The sequence below is a fragment of the Bos indicus genome, chromosome 29, assembly GCF_029378745.1.
Source record: "Bos indicus isolate NIAB-ARS_2022 breed Sahiwal x Tharparkar chromosome 29, NIAB-ARS_B.indTharparkar_mat_pri_1.0, whole genome shotgun sequence".
Taxonomy (NCBI): Eukaryota; Metazoa; Chordata; class Mammalia; order Artiodactyla; family Bovidae; genus Bos; species Bos indicus.
Window position 1 is genome coordinate 28,193,502 of NC_091788.1, and position 16,723 is coordinate 28,210,224.

Genomic DNA, 16,723 nt, shown 5'->3' on the forward strand with positions numbered 1-16,723 from the left:
AAACAGATTTTTGTTATTTTCAAAGAGAACAAGAAAAGCAAGATCAAAGGAAAAGTGTTACAAAAAATAGAACAAAATATCAAATATGAAACGACGCCAGTCCAGGTTGGATGAAGGATACAGGATGCTTGGGACTGGTGCACTGGGATGACCCAGAGGGATGGTACAGGGAGGGAGGTGGGAGGGGGGTTCAGGATGGGGAACACATGTACACCTGTGGCAGATTCATGTTGATGTATGGCAAAATCAATACAGTATTGTAAAATAATTAGCCTCCAATTAAAATAAATTTATATTAAAAAATAGAACGGAATGACATCAGGTGGACCTGTTTCTACATTAAGCTGTTTACAATTTGCAATGAAGACATTTCTTTAAATCCCTCTGACTATCATTTTGGTTCAGCCACTCAGTCATGTCCAACTCTTTGTGACCCTATGGACTGCAAGCTTCCCTGTCCACCACCAACTCCCGGGGCTTGCTCAAACTCATGTCCATCGAGTCACTGATGTCATCCAACTCTCATCCTCTGTCATCCCCTTCTCCTCCTGCCTTTAATTTTGCCCAGCATCAGGGTCTTTTCTAATGAGTCAGTCCTTCACATCAGGTGGCCAAAGTATTGGAGTTTCAGCTTCAGCATCAGTCCTTCCAATGAATATTCAGGACTAATTTCTTTTATGATTGACTGGTTTGAATTGCCTGCAGTCCAAGGGACTCAAGAGTCTTCTCCAACATCACAGTTCAAAAGCAAAACTTCTTTGGCGTTCAGCTTTCTTTATGCTCCAACTCTCACATCCACACATGACTATGGGAAAAACCATAGCTTTGACTAGATGGACCTTTGTCAGCAAAGTAATGTCTCTGCTTTTTAATATACTGTCTAGGTTGGTCACAGCTTTTCTTCCAAGGAGCAAGCATCTTTTAATTTCATGGCTTCAGTCACCATCTGCAGTGACTTGGGACCCCATGCCATTGTTTCCATTGTTTCCCCATCTATTTGTCAAGAAGTGATGGAACCCAAAGCCATGATCTTATTTTTTAGAATGTTGAGTTTTAAGCCAGCTTTTTCACTCACCTTTTTCACTTTCATCAAGAGGCTCTTTAGTTCCTCTTCACTTTCTGTCATAAGGGTGGTGTTGATTACGTACCTGAGGTTATTGGTATTTCTCTCAGCAATCTTGATTCCACCTTGTGCTTCATGCAGCCTGGCATTTTGCATGATGTACTCTGCATAGAAGTTAAATAAGCAGGGTGACAATATGCAGCTTTGACATACTCCTTTCCCAATTTGGAACCAGTCCATTGTTCCATGTCCGGTTCTAACTATTGCTTCTGGATCTGCAGAGAGATTTCTCAGGAGGCAGGTCATGTGTTCTGGTATTCCCATCTCTTGAAGAATTTTCCACAGTTTATTGTGATTGACACACTCAATGGTTTTAGGGTAGTCAATGAAGCAGAAGTAAATGTTTTTCTGGAACTCTTGCTTTTTCTGTGATCCAACGGATGTTGGCAATTTGATCTCTGGTTCCTCTGCCTTTTCTAAATCCAGCTTGAATATCTGGGAGTTCTCAGTTCATTTACTGTTGAAGCACAGCTTGTAGAATTTTGAGCATTACTTTACTGGCGTGTAATATGAGTGCAATCATGTGGTAGTTTGAACATTCTTTGGCATTGCCTTTCTTTGGGATTGGAATGAAAACTGACCTTTTCCATTCCTGTGGGCACTGCTGAGTTTTCCACATTTGCTGGCATATTAAGTGCAGCACTTTTAATAGCATCATCTTTTAGGATTTAAAATAGCTCAGCTGGAATTCCATCACCTCCACTAGCTTTGTTTGTAGTGATGCTTCCTAAGGCCCACTTGACTTCTCATTACATGATGTCTGGTTCTAGGTGAGTGATCATACCATTGTGGTTATCTGGGTTATGAAGATCTTTTTTGTATAGTCCTTCTGTGTATTCTTGCCACCTCTTCTTAATATCTTCTGCTTCTGTTAGGTCCATACCATTTCTGTTCTTTATTGAGCCCATATTTGCATGAAATGTTCCCTTGGTATCTCTAATTTTCTTGAAGGGATCTCTAGTCTTTCCCATGCTATTTTTTTCCTCTATTCCTTTGCACTGATCGCTGAGGAAGGCCTTCTGACTATACCAGTAACAATACTGTTTCATAAAAGAATTATTCTGTAGTGTTTGGCACTTTTGTGTCTAGACCATCAAACTCTAATTTTATCTTTATGTATTTAAGAAACACCACACTTGTTCAATTTGGAAGAGCCCATTAGTCAAAGGTAGTTTGACAAAAATCAATTCATATTTTCCTTTTATAAAGATGCCATTAGTTGTTTACTAAAACTGTTACAAGTTACAAGAGATATGTAGGAATGAGACAAGAACAGCTACAAGAAAAATGATAAGACAAGTCTATTACACCACACATAATATAATCCGTAGAGGTAATGCAATTTTGAACAAATCTCATGATAGATAATAAAAATTAAGTACAAAATTGAATGTCTTTACATTATTGTTACTAATTAGAACATGTTTATCCTCTGGATTTTAAATACGGATCTCCTCAGTGCAACTTTTACATCTTTGTTTCTCAAACTATAAATCAAAGGATTGAGCATGGGCACCACATTAGTATAGAAGACAGAAGAAATTTTTCCCTGCTCCATAGAACCGGGAGAAGAATATTTAAGGTACATGAATGCCGCTGAACCAAAAAGAAGAGAAAGAGCAATCATGTGGGAGCTACAGGTACTAAAGGCTTTTGATCTTCCTTGAGAAGATTTGATATGAAGAATGCTAGTAAGGATGAAGATGTAAGAAATTAGGATGGTGAAACTGGGTACTGTGATGTTAATACCCACGACAATGAGAACTACCACCTCATTGACATAGGTGCTGGTACAAGAGAGTTGGAGGAGTGGGAGGATGTCACACAAGTAATGGTTGATGACATTCACATTGCAGAAGGTTAGTCTAAGCATGCACCCTGTGTGCACAGACGCTCCAGCAAACCCTATCACATATGCAGCCAAAGAGAGCACCAAACAGACATGATGGGACATGGAGACCTTATACAGCAAGGGATTACAGATGGCCACATAGCGATCATAGGCCATTGAGGTCAACATATAGCACTCAGAGATGACAAAAAAGAGAAAGAAAAACAGCTGAGTCATGCACCCCACATATGAGATGGTATTCTCGCTGAACACAAAGTTCATCAGCATCTTGGGGGTGAAAACAGAAGAGTAACAGAGATCAATGAAGGACAGGTTGAAGAGGAAATAGTACATGGGGGTGTGGAGGTGAGAATTTAGACCAATAAGAATGATTAAGCCCAGGTTGCCCACCATGGTGACAACAAAGATCACTAGAAACAGGTGAAAGAGGGGTTGCTGGAGCTCTGGACGGTCTGTTAATCCAGCAAGAATAAATTCAGTCACTAAGGAGTCATTTCTAGCCAGCATTCTCAACTTCAGAAATCTGTGAGAACAGAAGAAAATTTCATTAGTAGGGAACACAGCTCTGTCCTTTACAAACTCACTTTTACATGAGCTTTATTTATGAGAAAGAATCTCAGTCTGGCAGAAATCATGTAAACACTTCTTTGCCTCATAGTGTCTTGAAGCCACACACTTCTCAACATTTAAATTACTGTCTTTTGAATGAACTGCATGTGACAAACAACTGTTCTATCTTCACTAGAAAACAGAGAGATACAGTAGCTGAGGAACTTGCTGATGGGCTTCAGCAGTGGGAAAGTATCCCCAGTTCTCCCCATATTCATCTGATTTACCACTTCCTACTTTCTACTCATGTTTCCATCATCCTACTACACACTGCAGGTTCCTTCAAAAAGGGATTTCTACAGGGAAAAGACCATGCAGATATTCTGCAACCAGGAAGTCTCTCATAGTCTCTAAAGTTTCAGATACTTAAAGAATCCAGGAAGTAAAAAATTGGTAACAGATATTGAGGTGAACCTTGATATCTGAAATTTTACACTTAACCATACATTTCAGGGTTTCCACACACTGCCCTCCTCTGTTCTGTCCTAGTTGCACAGAGACTGAATAAAGGAATTTGGATGTTCTTTCCTAGGTTTTATAGGATGGCAAGAATGAGAAAATAATGAATTTGAGTGCTGATTAAGTTAGTTGTTAAGTTTCTGAAAACATTTCAAGCTGTATACTTACTAGCAAAGGATACCTTGTTATATCTCAGTGAAAAGGATAACTGTTTGACACATTTTGTTATAACTAAATCAGGCTACTGTGACCATTAAGTAGATAGGAGAAAGGAAGGTAATGAGTTAGTTTTGCAATGTAAGAATAAGTTGAGTATCTCCACACTCATTCTCTGCCTGTATTTATACTGGTTGTATTAAAGATGAAAGAATGATCTTTAACTCTAGCTTGGTACCTTGCCTAAACTTTACTGTAATGTTGACTTCATGTAATATAAACTTAAAAGGAGTGTTTTTGTTTCCTGTATCACCTAAATAAGAGTTCTTAACATTTTCATAGAAAACACATTTTAATGAATCTCTAAGGTCCTCATCAAGACTAATCCCCAAAATGTCAACTTGTTGTTTTTCAGTAACCAAGGCATGTCTGACTGTTTGTGTACAGTACATCTCAATTTAAAAAAAATTAGGAAAAAAAAACAAATCTATTCTGATATTGCTATGTTCTGGATTTGTCACTTGAAACTGCTATAATTCTCTTGCTACCAGAATGAAGATAAAGCCAAGACAGAGGCTATGCTGAGAACAATACAGGCAGTAGAGTCAGAGCTCCTGACTTTGGACTTTTGGGTTATTCAATATAAATACTTTCCTCATTTTCAGAGGAATTTAGCAAAATACAGAAACTTGGTTAACTCACTCTCCATCCATTTACAGAACTCAGTGCTGACCCTTTATGCATGTTTCACCTCCAATGTCTTGGAAGAAGAACTGGCCTAGGGGATATCAAAGCCGAGTGGATGTACCCACAGAATCTTCTTCCTTCACAGGCAAAGAATCATGGCATAAATCTCACAGTCTCAATGTTCCAAGAGTCAGTCTATGATTTATATCAAACTTGTAGCTATAAATTTACCAAGAGATTTTGAAAGGAAACCACAGGCAGACATCTGAATCATCATGTCATAGAGCACATGGCATTTGCTTAAGGTTTATAATTCTTTTGAACCTGATTAGAAATCCAGGTACAGGTGCCCCCAGGGACCTTCCCATCATGATAAACTCTGCAGGGAAGAAATCAGTGTGTATGTTTACACCCTAACTGTGACAGTAAATGTTAATTTCCCATCACAGATTATACACTCCCCAGAGCATAAAAGAAATGATTCTCTGCCCTCCCTTATAAAGATGCAAATAATTCATGTCATTGAAAATTCACTAATTATAATTCTAGGCAACATTAGTTTTAAGAATTTTAGTTCATAAAGATATACAAACATTTAAGGAAAGATTATTTACTATGGCCCTTTACAAACTCCCTGGTGGCTCATCTGGTAAAGAATCTGCCTGCAATGTGAGAGAACTGGGTTTGATCCCTAGGTTGGGAAGATCCCCTGGAGAAAGGAAGGGCTACCCACTCCAGAATTCTGGCCTACAGAATTCCATGGACTCAATAGTCCATGGGATCACAAAGAGTCAGACACAACTGAGCCACTTTCACTTACAATAATTGAATCTCTTTAAATAATCAGCTTATGAAAATGTTATAGACATAAACCAAAGGATTTTTAATAGATTTCAGAGGTTATTGTTTAATAAATCACTATTTACTTAAGAATAATCCCATAGAAATTTACTTTAACATATTCTGACTCAATATGTGTTTGATAGATTAAAATTAAATCTATGACAAAAATCCCTGTAAATAAGCCTCATTATAAAGAAGTATGACTAAAATTCCCATGTATGTATTAGCTTACAGTTATACGTGTGAGACCATGGAGAAGGAAATGGCAACCCACTACAGTATTCTTGCCTGGAGAATCCCATGGGCCGAGGAGCCTGGTGGGCTACAATCCATGGGGTCACAAAGAGTTGGACATGACTGAGTGACTCACACACACACACACACACACACACACACACAAGCTGTGAGAAGAAAATTTTATTTAGAAATTATTACTGAGTCCCACAAAATTTCAAAAATATTGGATAGATTTCCTTGAAATCCACCCAACTTCCTACCATAGCAACTGTAGTATAAAAGCAAAACTATAGACTCTATTTAGCTTTGAGAAATTTTATATGCAGCACATGTTTCTGTCTGACCTATGTGATTTGATCACTTTTATAGATTCATGTAGCTACCACCACAATCATACACAGAACTCATTTACTAACATAAAGGAACTCCCTTACATTACCCCTTTACAGTCACACCTATCCCCTCCCACCTTCACCTCTGTCTTCTAAAAACCACTAACTTACTTGTTCTTCATCTCTATAGGTGGGTTGTTAAGACAACAAATGAAACTATACAATATATAACTTCTGATATTGGCATTTTCCCCTAAGCATGATGCTCTTAAGTCCATCCTAGTTGTATCAACAGCTTGCCCTTTTATTGCTGAGTGGTATTCCATTTTATACAACCCACATTTATTCAAACTTCTGTAGTAAGTTAAAAATTACTAGGTTCTTGTTTAATGCAAAGCTAAATCTGTTTTATTTATGGAAAGTGTTTCAGGGGCAGGGGATATAAGATGTTCAGACTGGTTCTTCTTGTAATATTCTTTTTTAAATAAGTTTAATGATGGCATAACTTAGATACAATAACATGCTCTCATTTTAAGAATACAGTTCAACAACTTTCAAAAGAATACAGTTACATTGAAGACCACCATGGTCAAGATCTAGAGCATTTCCATCACCCCCTAAAGTTTCCTTATCCTCATTAACAATCCACCCCTGTCATTTTTAATCATGAAAGAACATTGAAAGTTCTCAAATGTTTTTCCTGCAGCTACTGAAATATTATATGATTTTTATCTTTCATTCTATTAATCTGGTATAGCACATTTACTGATTAGTGTATGTTGAACCACTCTTGCATTCCATGGTTAAATCCCACTTGATTACAGGACATGATTTTTTAACGTGCTATTGAACTGGTCTGTCAGAATTCTGTTGAGAATTTTTGCATCTATATTCATCAGAGACATCGGCTTGTAGTTTTCTTTTCTTATAGTGTCTTTACCTGATGTTGGTGAGAGGATAATTCTGGTTGTAAAATAGTTTTGAGAGTGTTCTCTTTCTTCCACTTGGGAAAAGTTTGAGAAGTTTTAGCATTTATTCTTATTTAAACATTTGACAGGTGGGAAAGGAGTAACTTCATAGTGTTTCACCAGTAATACCATCTATTTTCTGGTCCTGGGGTTTTCTTTGTTGGGAGGTTTCTGATTATTGATTCAATCTCCTTACTTGTCATTGATCTGTTTAGATTTTTTCTGTTTCTTCGTAATTCAGTCTTGGTAGACTTGTTTCTAAGAATTTATCCATGTCTTCTAGGCTATTCAATTTGTTTGAGTATAACTGTTCATAATAATCTGATCCTTTGTATTATTGTGGTATCCGCTGTAATGTTTCCTCTTCATCATGGTATCATTACCATCTCTGTCTCATTACAATTGTTGAGCTAAAGTTTATTTTGTCTGATATAAGTATGGTTACTGCTGTTGTTTTCTGGTTTCCACTTGCATAGAACACCGTTTCTCATCCCCTCACTTTCAGTCTGTGTGTGTCCTTAAAGCTGAAGTAAGTCTCTTGTGGGAAGCACATAATTGAGTCTGTTTTTTTTTGTTTTGTTTAATCCATCCAGCAATTCTACTTCTTTTGATTGCAGAATTTAAGTCACTTACTATTAAAATAATGATTGACAAGTAAGGAATAAAGCCCACCTAATTGTTCTCTTGTGTGGATCACAATAAACTGTGGAAAATTCTGAAAGAGATGGGAATACCAGACCACCTGATCTGCCTCTTGAGAAATCTGTATGCAGGTCAGGAAGCAACAGTTAGAACTGGACATGGAACAACAGACTGGTTCCAAATAGGAAAAGGAGTACGTCAAGGTTGTATATTGTCACCCTGTTTATTTAACTTATATGAAGAGTACATCATGAGAAACGCTGGACTGGAAGAAACACAAGCTGGAATCAAGATTGCCAGGAGAAATCTCAATCACCTCAGATATGCAGATGACACCACCCTTATGGCAGAAAGTGAAGAGGAACTCAAAAGCCTCTTGATGAAAGTGAAAGTGGAGAGTGAAAAAGTTGGCTTAAAGCTCAACATTCAGAAAACGAAGATCATGGCATCCGGTCGCATGACTTCGTGGAAATAGATGGGGAAACAGTGAAAACAGTGTCAGACTTTATTTTTCTGGGCTTCAAAATCACTGCAGATGGTGACTGCAGCCATGAAATTAAAAGATGCTTACTCCTTGGAAGGAAAGTTATGACCAACCTAGATAGCATGTTCAAAAGCAGAGACATTACTTTGCCAACAAAGGTTCGTCTGGTCAAGGCTATGGTTTTTCCTGTGGTCATGTATGGATGTGAGAGTTGGACTGTGAAGAAGGCTAAGCACCGAAGAATTGATGCTTTTGAACTGTGGTGTTGGAGAAGACTCTTGAGAGTCCCTTGGACTGCAAGGAGATCCAACCAGCCCATTCTGAAGGAGATCAGCCCTGGGATTTCTCTGGAAGGAATGATGCTAAAGCTGAAACTCCAGTAGTGTGGCCACCTCCTGCGAAGAGTTGACTCTGTGGAAAAGACTCTGATGCTGGGAGGGATTAGGAGCAAGAGGAGAAGGGGACGACAGAGGATGAGATGGCTGGATGGCATCACTGACTTGATGGACATGAGTCTGAGTGAACTCCAGGAGTTGGTGATGGACAGGGAGGCCTGACGTGCTGCGATTTATAGGGTCGCAAAGAGTCGGACACGACTGAGCTACTGATCTGATATGATCTGATCTGAATTGTTCTCTGGCTGTTTTGTAACTCCCTTGTTCTTTTCTTTCTCTCTTGCTGTCTTCTTTTATGACTTCATGATTTTCTATAATGGTATGTTTCTATTCCCTTCTCTTTATTCTTTTGTATTAATATAGTCTTTTGTTTTGTGATTACCATGAGACTTACATAAGATATCCTACAGATATAACTCTTAAGGTGATAACACTTTGATAACACACAAAAACACTATGAAGTTACTCCTTTCCCACATTTTATGTTTTTATGTCACAATTTACCTCTTTTTATATTGTGTACCCATTAGCAAGTTACTGTAGTTTTAGCTATTTTTAAATAGTTCTGTCCTTTAACATTTACTAGAGTTGGCTGGTTAACACGTCACCATCTTACAGTGTGTATTCTGAATTTGACTTTATATTTATATTTGCCAATATGTTGCATACTTTCTTATGTTTCATGTTACTAATTAGTGTCCTCTTGTTTCAGCTTGAAGAACTCCTTTCAGTAACTCTTATAAAGTCAAGTGCTAATTAATTCTCTCAGATGTTCTTTGGGAAAATCTTTATCTCACCTTCATTTTTGAAAGATAACTTTGCTGGGTAAAGTATTCTTGATTGGCAGGGCAGTTTTTTCTTTCAGCACTTGAGTATATTGTCTCATTCTATTCAATCTCCTGGCAGTCTAATGAGAGCTCCTTTGTTTTTCCTCTGGATTTTTCTTAAATTCTTTTATTTCAGAGTGCTTAATTATATGTCTTAGAGAAGATAGATCATTTTGAGTTGAAATATTGGGGTAACCTATTAACTTTATAATTTGGATGTCCAAATATCTCCCCATATTTGGGAAGTTCTTAGCCATTATTCCTTTAAGAATGCTTTCCATTATCCATTCTTCTTCCTCTGGGACTCTAATACTGTCTACAATATTCCTCTTGATGGCATCCCACGTTTCACATAAATTTTCTTCACTCTTTTTCATTTTTTCCCTTTGCTCTCTACTTACTGTATAATTTCAAATGTCCTATCTTCTACCTCACAGACTCGTCCTTCTGCTTGATCTAATCCGCTGCTGCTCTTATCACATTTTTTCACTTCATTCACTGCATTATTAAGCTCCAAGATTTCTTTTTCTTTCTTATGATTTCTATCAGTATCTCTTTATTAAGCTTATCATTTTGTTTTCTGTTTTCATGATTTCACTGTACCGTCTTTCTCTGTTTTCCTGTAGCTCACTGGACTTCCTTAATACAGCTATTTTGAATTCTTCATCAGACAAATCACATATCTCCATTTCCTTGGACTCTGTCTCTAGAAAATTACTGTGACCTTTGTTGATGTCATGTTACACTGATTTTTCAAATTCCTTTAATATTGTTTTAATATCTTCAAAACTGATCAGTCACATGCCTCTGGTCCTTCTGACTAGCTTCAGGAGAGAATCATCTTCTGGCAGTCCTGCTAGTAAGTCTGAAGCTTTCTCAGATCTTTTTTACATGATACCTGCTCTACATTTCCTCATTTCAATTTATAGCAGAACTCTTATACTTATATGCTTTCTTTCAACCTTGCAAAGCTAGGTCAGTTGCTAATAGCCTCCTTTGTGCTTTCCCTAGGGTGGTGCTGCATGCTCAAGTCTGTGGTTTTCCCCAGGCCTGCAGAGCTGGGCCAGAATTTGAGTTGGTCTTATAATTATTTAAAGACGGGATATGCCCCACTATTAACTTTCTGTGAAAATGCACATCATCACTTGTGTGTTTGTACACTATCTTAACAATAAAATGTGCATAATCACACTTTAGGAGATGTCTTACGCTGCAAGATGTGGGAAGATGAGGACAAGAGGCTCTCAAGATCTGGACTGGGCTCCCAGTAAATGGCCTCTCCATGGGCAGAATGCTCCACTGCCTGTTACAGTTCTCCTTTAGCAACAGGTCTGGAATGGTCATCTCAAAACAGTGACACACCAGGCTACATGAAAACATTTTGGCAGCAAACACATTAAGGTCAAAAAACACTCAAGTTCATCTAGCACCCACTGACCTTTTCCACCTGAACAAAACTCCCTGCTGTCACCACTCCCACCAAGTGAGCAGTGGCATTGTTGAACAAGGAGCTTTCAGAGAGCAAAAGTGCCCCCAAGCCCCACCACCCTCCTTTCTTCATGCTGGGAGACAGAACTGTGACTTTGGCTCAGTGGCCTTGTATCTTAAATTTTTTTTCCTGAAATTTCTTATAACTAAAATTAAAAACAAAAGTCTATTCATAATGAAATAGCAGAAACAGTATTTTCACAGTACTAGCACCTACATGGCTAGGGTGTGTGTGGGGAAGGGGGCACTTTCTAAACATTTGGTACCAAAGGTATCATTCCAAATCAAAGTTATCCTCTAGAGCTGAAAAAAAAAACAAGAAAGGTAAGAGGACATATTTTGCAGTTTGGTTACAAAGAGGAAAGGCTCCAAAAACAGGATGGAGTTGGGGTCTTCCAGGCATCTGTAAAAGCAGGGACCACTGCCACCTCATGCGGTGCCCATGAGGTGCCCATGAGGACCCTCCTAGTAGTGTCCTGGGGCTCAGCAGCTATCATTCTTGCCTTCACCTATTCAACAACAAGCGCTCCACATTCAGCCCCTTTCCAGGCATGGCTGGGAATGGTATCTGTGTGCCTGTGGGGCATGCCAGGGACTATTCATGGGCAGGGACGTCATATATCTAGACCAGGTTTGATTGTGTGCAAAACCTAATGTATCTACTCCTCACGACATGCTGGCCAGAGCCTTGGGGTAGGAGTCAGCCAGGTTTCTTCATTTGACCTGGACAGGGCAACCCCTTAAGGAGCCCCTGCCCCCTTGTCAATGACCAGTCCTATTGTACTTCCCAAGAAAGGCATTTTTTAATCTGGCTCCACCCCTCCCTCAAAAACTGCCTGAAACAAGCTCTGCTTCCTCATAGCAAAAGGATAAGCCATCAGGAAAGGAAATTAAAAACAACTGCTTCTAGGAAGGAACACTATGACAAACCTAGACAGTGTGTTAAAAAGCAAAGACATCATTTTGCCAACAAAGTTCTGTATAGTCAAGGCTATGGTCTTTACAGAAGTCATGAATGATTTTGAGAGCCTGACCACAAAGAAGGCAGAGGGCCCAAGAATTGATGCTTTCAAACTGTGGTACTAGAGAACATTCTCACTGAGAGTCCCTTGAATAACAAGGAGATAAAACCAATCAATCTTAAAGGAAATCAACCCTGACTACTCACTGGAAGGCCTGATGCTGAAACCAATACTTTGGCCACCTGATGCGAAAAGCAAACTCACTTGAAAAAACCCTAATGCTGGGAAAAATTGAAGGCAGGAGGAGAAATGGGCAACAGAGGATGAGATGGTTGGTTGGCATCACTGATGCAATGGACGTGAACTTGGGCAAACTCCGGGAGATGCTGGGGGACAGTGAGGCCTTGCCACCTGCAGTCCATGGGGTCACAGAAGAGTCAGACACACAACTTGGCGACTGAACAACAAGCAAGAAAGGTGCCTGCAGGCAGGCGGGTAGGCAATGTGGAAATGGGAACACAAGCATGACAGGAAGTGAGTCTCCATCTGCCTAAAATGCAAGTGGGAGAGAAAGGGCCTGAGGAGGTGGGAAGTCCCAATACAGAGGATGGTGGCTGCTAGAGACAGCAAAGATGCAAAGAGTGAAGAAGCTGTAGAGCCAGGAAATTATGAGCACAGGGAAATCCTGAGAACACAGAAAACTCAAGAGAGGAGGCCTTAAGAAAATGGGGGAACTGAAGTACAGAAAGGTGACCCCTACAAAATGGTGGACTGAGGCACAAAGAGATGGAACCCTGAAGCAAAAGATGGCCCAAAAGGGGCCTGAAGCCCAAAGACATGGTGGAGGCACACGTGTGAGAACAAGAGGCTGAGAGCCCAGATACTGGGGTGTGAGAAGAGACCAGAGTTGGGGAAGAAAGGCCTGGGACAGTGAGGGTCCAGACCCCGGAGACCAGGGAGGCCAAGGTCAAGGGCAGGGCATCCACTGGGTGGGCCCCAAGGGGAGCCGCGGTCTGGCTATGCTCAGCGGCTTCCAGGATCTTGCCTGTGAACTCACTCACCTGATGGGCCCCCGTGTCCTCCTCAGCCACATCCTCTGGCCGGCCGGGGCCTTGCGCCTCCATTTTGCAGACTCTCCCAGATGGCTGTGAGCAGTCTTCTTGTGCGCATGCTCCACTCGACACCACATAAGGGTCCTCCCAGCCATGGGCAGCTCAGCTGGCCTGGGACCCCCAGGCTCCAAAGCAAAAAGATGCACCTTTGTCCTTGTGGGACACGTCAGGGGCCAGGCTGCCAGCAGCTGGTGGGCGGCCTAGCTTGAGGCTGCTGTAGGCCATGGCAGATGGCGCTGGCCACTGATCTGCCTGAGTGGCTTCTGTGCCGTCCATCTCGCAATTGCTACCGTACAAGGCCTCGGTGGTGGCCCAGGCCACACGTGCCCATAGCCCGCGAACCCCTACTCGTCTCCTTTGGAAGTCTTCTTGGGGGTCACTCCTGTCCAGCCGGCCACCCGGAGCCCTCAGGCTGCTTCCCTTAGGGCCCAGCCCATGCCAGAGACCGGGGAGCTCTCACTCAGGACTGAGCCAGGCCTCCAGCTGCTTCCTGCACCGTCCAAGTCTTCGGAGACTCTCCAAGGACAATAAGAGTGAGGCTGCCCCTATGCTAAGATACAGGTCTCCGGGGGAGGCTGCGGTAGGGCCTTGGGACTGCCTCTTGAGCTTTGGGAGGTTGTGATGGAGCCCCCTTGGCTCTCACGCCTGTTGAGCTGCAGGCAAGCCTAAAACTGAAGCAGCGGTGGTGACTGGTGGGTGGAGTCGAGCAGATGGAGCATGTGTCCCTTACTTCCCGCAATATTATTCATCATAAGCTAATCAGTCTGGAAAAGGCATTTGAATACAAGATTTTTATTATCTATCATTTATTATTGCTCCGTCAATCCCAGTACCTATGGAATAAGGTTTCAGAATTGCAAACACTGTGAGAAATGAATTCAGCAACTAGAGTACAGCATCTAAACACAATTCTTTTTATCTTTAACCTTAAAATATCCAGTCAAAATTTCGCACTGGGAGGAGTCCTTTGTAAAATATCACAGACTCCCTTTATTCTTACGTGAACTTAAACACTTTTTGAAACATCAATATTTCTCATATTGTTGTGTGCATTGGTTGATTTCCAGAATGTTGGAATCATTGTGTTTGCCAATTCTGTCCAAGTTTATAGATGTGCCGTGGAGATTTGCTGACCTGCCCACTCAGCTATAACTGGACATTCCGCTGAAGAAGGTCCTTTTAATTTGACTTACCTATTGTTTTCAAAAAATATGAACTGTATTTGAAACTTCTGATATTTTTTGGTGGAAAAATCCAATTTTGGGTGGAAAAATCCGAACTCATTTGTTGCAAATGAATTTATGTTACATGAAACAGAACTTTTGGGGAAAACCACTAGTGACATTGTTTGCCAAAGAAGAAACTAGAGCCTTCTCATTTGAGAAGTGAGGTACAAAGATTACACAAATTTCAGTGATTGATTAACTGAGAATTAAAACTCCCTAAAATCTTATTTTGCAAAGTTTATTCATATTTCTAACTTCAAATTTAACCCATTTGACAGCTAAGTGTTTTGTCAGTTCATACTTTGGCTTACATATGTGAGGAGAAAATACTGTATTCGAGTTAATGTGAATAAACAGTAGAAAGTGACTCTAATTCACTGCTGTACGTCAACTATATCTCAATAAAAGTAGAAAAAATTACTAGCTCTTTTAAATAGAGTTAATTAAAAGAAGATGGGAATTCAGATCATTGGTTTGAGATTATAAAACCAGGATTGGCGAACAAAGCATCTTACAGATGTGGACACCAGCTTGGTAGACAGAGGTTCTGCAAGAGTGGGGCAAGCCAAAGGAATAGCAGCTGTACTGGTACTGACAAAGGATGTTCACCCAGTTCTGAGCAGTTGGCCACAGTTATATCATGTAATGTAGTTGTGAATATGTTTTGCCCTCACTGTCAGGAGAACAAAGGGAGTCAATGGTTCTACTCCCTGAAGTTCAGACTTGTGGGAAAGCATTTAAAGGAAGAGACTATCAAGTCAGATGGTCTGAAATTTAAATCCAGATTGAGTCTCCACTTTCTAATTGTGAGATTTTAGACAATTTATGTGACCTCTTTCACCCTTGGTATCCACATCTGTAACTTGAGAGTAATTGTCCTTTGAATTAAATGACTTATTACATGTAAAATAATGAAACACTGCCTGAATCATAGAAGGAGTCTGACAAGTATTTGCTCTCCTTCTGCTCATTCCTGTTCACCAGTATGTATCACCTGAACCTGTCCCCCACTTGCCTCCTGAACAATTCTGTTTTATGTCTATTTATGTACCTCAAGTTAAAGTGCCCCAAACTGTATTCAACATTTACTTGTGATTCTCAATGCTGCTTCTCCACTGGTCATTATTTTCTTTTTTTTTTTTTTTAATTTATTTTATTTTTAAACTTTACAATATTGTATTAGTTTTGCCAAATATGGAAATGAATCCACCACAGGTATACCTGTGTTCCCCATCCTGAACCCTCCTCCCTCCTCCCTCCCCATACCATCCCTCTGGGTCATCCCAGTGCACCAGCTCCAAGCATCCAGTATCGTGCATCAAACCTGGACTGGCGACTCATTTCATACAAGATATATACATGTTTCAATGCCATTCTCTCAAATATCCCCACCCTCTCCCTCTCCCACAGAGTCCATAAGACTGATCTATACATCAGTGTCTCTTTTGCTGTCTCATACACAGGGTTATTGTTACCATCTTTCGAAATTCCATATATATGCGTTAGTATACTGTATTGGTGTTTTTCTTTCTGGCTTACTTCACTCTGGATAATAGGCTCCAGTTTCATCCACCTCATTAGAACTGATTCAAATGTATTCTTTTTAATGGCTGAGTAATACTCCATTGTGGATATGTACCACTGCTTTCTTATCCATTCATCTGCTATAGGACATCTAGGTTGCTTCCATGTCCTGGCTATTATAAACAGTGCTGCGATGAACATTGGGGTACACCTGTCTCTTTCCCTTCTGGTTTCCTCAGTGTGTATGCCCAGCAGTGGGATTGCTGGATCATAAGGCAGTTCTATTTCCAGTTTTTTAAGGAATCTCCACACTGTTCTCCATAGTGGCTGGACTAGTTTGCATTCCCACCAACAGTGTAAGAGGGTTCCCTTTTCTCCACACCCTCTCCAGCATTTATTGCTTGTAGACTTTTGGATCGCAGCCATTCTGACTGGCATGAAATGGTACCTCATTGTGGTTTTGATTTGCATTTCTCTGATAATGAGTGATGTTGGGCATCTTTTCATGTGTTTGTTAGCCATCTGTATGTCTTCTTTGGAGAAATGTCTAGTTAGTTTTTGGGCCCATTTTTTGATTGGGTCATTTATTTTTCTGGAGTTGAGCTGTAGGAGTTGCTTGTATATTTTTGAGATTAGTTGTCTGTCAGTTGCTTCATTTGCTATTATTTTCTCCCATTCTGAAGGCTGTCTTTTCACCTTGCTAATAGTTTCCTTTGTTGTGCAGAAGCTTTTAATTTTAATTAGGTCCCATTTGTTTATTTTTGCTTTTATTTCCAATATTCTGGGAGGTGGGTCAT

General features: G+C 40.2%; 1 protein-coding gene across 1 annotated transcript; it reads right to left on the reverse strand.

The window, feature by feature from the left end:
* Positions 1-2,537: 2,537 nt before the first annotated feature.
* Positions 2,538-3,488, reverse strand: LOC109554227 (olfactory receptor 8B3). The gene has a single exon (XM_019954548.2). The coding sequence runs from the start codon at positions 3,480-3,482 to the stop codon at positions 2,538-2,540; it is 945 nt and encodes a 314-aa protein (XP_019810107.2). The 5' UTR covers positions 3,483-3,488.
* Between the last annotated feature and the right edge of the window lie 13,235 nt (positions 3,489-16,723).

Coding starts and splice junctions, on each gene's coding strand:
- LOC109554227 (XM_019954548.2), bottom strand. CDS start 3,482: ATGCTGGCTAGAAATGACTCCTTAGTGACTGAATTTATTCTTGCTGGA.